Source organism: Morus notabilis, unplaced genomic scaffold (assembly GCF_000414095.1).
Source record: "Morus notabilis unplaced genomic scaffold, ASM41409v2 Scaffold511, whole genome shotgun sequence".
NCBI classification, from domain to species: domain Eukaryota; kingdom Viridiplantae; phylum Streptophyta; class Magnoliopsida; order Rosales; family Moraceae; genus Morus; species Morus notabilis.
This window is the reverse complement of record NW_010366479.1, coordinates 579,867-584,403: the sequence shown is the minus strand read 5'-3', so window position 1 is coordinate 584,403 and position 4,537 is coordinate 579,867. Positions and strand designations below refer to the sequence as shown.

The following is a 4,537-nucleotide window of genomic DNA, read 5'->3' as shown; positions in this document are numbered from 1 at the left end:
AATCCAAGTTGATCAATTGATAATGTGACTTTCTTTATATTTTATGTATTTTTTCTGACATTCTTACTCAGGCAGAGATGGATTTATTCTGTGAATTGGATGAGAATAACTTTATTCCAATTTTAGTATAGTCCTACTTTCATTCTGTGATGTAATTTTTTTTAGCATCAACTGTTATTTCCTAATATAGCAAAAGAAAGAATTTAGGTAAACCAGGAACAGAAAATGCCCACGTAAGCAATAGAAAGGAAAGTAAATAGTGGGAACAGTGGTAAACTTATCCAATTATTCAAAAGAAGACATGACTTTTTTTGATAAAACCCAATAATGAAAACTTCACTTATTTCCTTTTTGACACCAAAAAATACTTCGCACTTCTAGATTTTTATCCATCTCTGCATTTCATGCCTCAACCAACCTGTCCTCCGGTTCCTATCTACTTCAGTACAACCATGACATTCTATTCCTGAAAGGAGAAATCATTGTGAGCAATTTCAAAGAGTACAGATATTATTCTTCTTGTTCACAAATTTTGGGTGGAACAAAGGGAATTTCACTTCCCAATATGCCACACAACAAAGAGAGAAACTTCTCAAGACTTTTTTTCTTTTTTTTTTTTTTTGGCTCAAAATAAGATGAGATAGAACAGTACTTAGAAGAGTCATCATTACCAACTTCACCATGCTAGGCAATGCACTAACTTTCCTTCTCTTGTTTCTCACCTTTTCTCAGTTCCCAAACACATATTCTCTGAACCAAGAAGGTCTCTCCCTACTTTCATGGCTTTCAACTTTCAATTCCTCCCCTTCTGCTACACTTTTCTCTTCATGGAATCCGACACACAAAAATCCATGCACATGGGATTACATCAAATGTTCCACTAATGGATTTGTCTCAGAAATCACAATCAGTTCAATCAACCTTCCTATAATCTTCCCAACACAGTTTATCTCCTTAAGCCATCTCACCACTCTTGTGCTCTCAAATGCGAACCTGACCGGAGAGATTCCAAGCTCAATTGGAAATCTGTCTTCACTTGTAACCTTAGACCTCAGTTTCAATGCGCTAACAGGAAACATCCCGGAGACCATAGGAAAATTATCGAAACTAGAATCCTTGTCACTGAATTCGAATTCTCTTAACGGTGAAATTCCAGCGGCAATCGGGAACTGCACGAAGATTCAGAACCTTGAACTGTTTGACAACCAACTTTCTGGAAGGATTCCTGCTGAGATAGGCTGGTTGGAAGCGCTGGAAATCTTTCGTGCCGGAGGCAATCAAGGGATCAACGGAGAAATTCCAATGCAGATATCAAACTGCAAGAAGCTACTTGTTTTGGGGCTTGCAGATACCGGGGTTTCGGGGCAGATTCCGAGTAGTTTAGGAGAGCTAACGAATCTCAAGACTCTTTCGGTTTACACCGCAAAGCTCACAGGTAATATCCCACCAGAGATTGGTAATTGCTCGGCCTTAGAGAACTTGTTTCTGTATGAAAACCAACTTTCTGGTGAGATTCCTGGTGAGTTTGGTCCAATGAAAAACCTCAAAAGAGTCTTGATTTGGAAGAACAATCTGACTGGAGTCATACCAGAAACTCTTGGAAACTGTTCGGGTTTGATGGTTATAGACGTCTCATTGAATTTTCTTAGTGGAGGGATTCCTGTTTCTCTTGTAAATTTAGTAGCACTTGAAGAGCTTCTTTTGTCTGAAAACCAGATTTCAGGAGAGATACCATCATTTATTGGCAATTTTACCAATTTGAAGCAACTTGAGTTGGACAACAACAAACTTTCTGGTGAGATTCCACCCGCAATCGGAGAACTAAAGGAACTTACTTTGTTCTTTGCTTGGCAGAACGAGCTCCGCGGAAGCATACCAGCGGAGCTAGCCAACTGCAAGAAGCTTCAAGCGCTTGATCTTTCGCGAAATCTCCTCACCGGTCCAGTTCCAAACTCACTATTCAACCTCAAGAATTTAACTCAGTTGCTATTAATATCAAACATGATTTCAGGTGGACTTCCATCAAATATAGGAAACTGTGCAAGGCTAACACGTTTGAGGCTTGGATCAAACAACTTCAGCGGAAAAATTCCACCGCAAATCGGGTACTTGCGTAGCTTGAGCTTTCTTGAACTATCTGAAAACCGGTTCACCGGAGAAATTCCTGCAGAAATCGGAAACTGCACTCAGCTAGAAATGGTTGACTTGCATAGAAATCAGCTCCAAGGAAAGATTCCATTGTCTTTTCAATTCCTCTCTGCTCTTAACGTTTTAGACCTTTCTATGAACAAAATAGCTGGCAATATTCCTGAAAATCTAGGCAAGCTTGCATCTCTAAACAAACTGATCATCAGCGGAAACTTGATCACCAGTAAAATTCCGCAATCGTTGGGACTCTGCAAGGATTTGCAGTTGTTGGATATGAGCAACAACAAACTCAGAGGTTCAATCCCGAATGAGATTGGTCTCTTGCAAGGTCTAGACATTCTCCTAAACTTAAGCCGGAATTCTCTCACAGGTCCAATTCCAGAAAGTTTCTCAAATCTCTCGAAGCTTGCCAACTTGGATCTCTCTCACAATCTGCTGAGTGGAAGCCTCAACCCGCTGAGTAGTTTGGACAATCTTGTCTCTCTTGATGTCTCATACAATGATCTTTCCGGTTTCCTTCCCAACACTAAGTTCTTCAGAGATCTTCCTTTAAGTGCGTTTGCCGGCAATCAAAACCTCTGCGTCAGAAGAAACGAGTGTCACTTCAATGACAATTCGCATAGAAGATCCACTAGAACTCTTGTCGTTTCGATTCTTCTGAGTTTAACTGCGAGTATATTGCTTGTGCTTGTTGGGATAACTTCTTACCTCCGAGTATGTGGAGGAAGGAGAAACGACGAAGATGGTCTAGATTGGGATTTCACCCCGTTTCAAAAGCTGAACTTCTCAGTTACCGACATCCTCACAAAGCTCTCGGATTCAAATATTGTTGGAAAGGGCTGTTCGGGCATTGTTTACTGCGTTGAGACCCCGACAAAGCAGGTTGTGGCAGTGAAGAAGCTCTGGCCTGTAAATCACGGTGAGCTTCCAGAGAGAGACTTGTTTTCTGCAGAAGTTCGAACTCTGGGATCGATTAGGCACAAGAACATAGTGAGGCTACTGGGATGCTGCAATAATGGGAGAACTCGGCTGCTATTGTTTGATTACATCAGTAATGGGAGTTTGGCTAGTTTACTCCATGAAAAGAGGATGTTCTTGGACTGGGATTCGAGATACAAGATCCTACTCGGAGCTGCTCATGGCCTAGCTTATCTTCATCATGATTGTATTCCTCCAATTGTTCACCGTGACATTAAGGCTAACAACATCTTGATAGGACCACAATTTGAAGCTGTTCTAGCCGATTTTGGCCTTGCAAAGCTCATTAATTCGTCGGAGTGTTCAAGATCCTCAAGAACAGTGGCAGGTTCTTATGGCTACATTGCTCCGGGTGAGTATTTTCTACCAACATAATTATAATGTTTTCCTTATGGTAACAAATAAAAGAATCATGTTTTACCTTTTTTTTTTTTTTTCCTTATAACGTCATTTACATGTTTTGTGTTTTTTGATTAACAAATACTAGAAGCCTTAACATGGCTTCTTATAATTTTGCAGAATATGGATACAGCTTGAAGATCACAGAGAAAAGTGATGTGTATAGCTATGGAGTGGTGCTCTTGGAGGTCTTAACCGGGAAGCAACCAACGGATGATAGAATCCCGGATGGGGCCCACATTGTGAGTTGGGTTAACAAGGAATTCCGGGAAAGGAAAAGAGAGTTCACAACATCAGTCCTTGATCAGCAACTGATATTCAAATGCGGCACACAAATACAAGAGATGCTTCAAGTGTTAGGAGTGGCTCTCCTTTGTGTTAATCCGTCGCCGGAGGAACGACCCGCGATGAAAGACGTCACGCTAATGCTCAAGGAAATTAGACACGTAAATGAGGATTGCCAAAAGCCAAATATTCTTGGGAATGGAATTGTGACAAGTTCAAGAGCAGATCTTCACTGCTCTAGCTTCTCCAAGTCACCTGTACTCCAATGATCTCCTAAGATTCAGCCTTTTGAGTTCATTATTGTTCTCGTTTAAAATATATTTTGTATAGAATTGCCACCATGTAATAGCCATATTATCCTTGTTTAACTATGATTAATCTATTGCTTCTTCCATTTTGGGGTAGTTTCCTTAAGGGTCAATCCAGAGAGCCATGGTCATCCTCTTCCATCAAAGGGTAGAACAGTCCAAGTTTGGTAATTTAATTTCTAAAGGAAAGAAAATGAAAAGAAAAATCCAAGGTGGAAAACAGATAACCCCCACTTTTTTCGAGCGAAAAAGGTATTTCATTAAACTGAATACATTAATACAAATGACTCCTAATTAGATGAGATAAAACCCTCAACCTCAACCGGCTCCATCAGTAAAATCTGGTGAAACTCGAGAAGAAAGACTTGTACCGAAACCTGACGACGGGAAAATTCCTCAGTACACTGATAATTGAGCAC

General features: G+C 40.4%; 1 protein-coding gene across 1 annotated transcript; it reads left to right on the top strand.

Moving 5' to 3' along the window:
• The first annotated feature begins 365 nt into the window (after positions 1–365).
• LOC21400883 (LRR receptor-like serine/threonine-protein kinase RCH1) lies at positions 366–4,198 on the top strand. Its single transcript, XM_010110365.2, has 2 exons — positions 366–3,478; positions 3,646–4,198. The coding sequence occupies exons 1-2, from the start codon at positions 682–684 to the stop codon at positions 4,077–4,079; spliced, it is 3,231 nt and encodes a 1,076-aa protein (XP_010108667.1). The 5' UTR covers positions 366–681; the 3' UTR covers positions 4,080–4,198.
• Positions 4,199–4,537: the final 339 nt, after the last annotated feature.

Bases quoted from the DNA above. Each gene is read 5' to 3' on its own strand.
- LOC21400883 (XM_010110365.2), top strand. From the start codon at position 682: ATGCTAGGCAATGCACTAACTTTCCTTCTCTTGTTTCTCACCTTTTCT. The intron at 3,479-3,645 runs GTGAGTATTTTC...ATAATTTTGCAG, and splicing joins TTATGGCTACATTGCTCCGG to AATATGGATACAGCTTGAAG.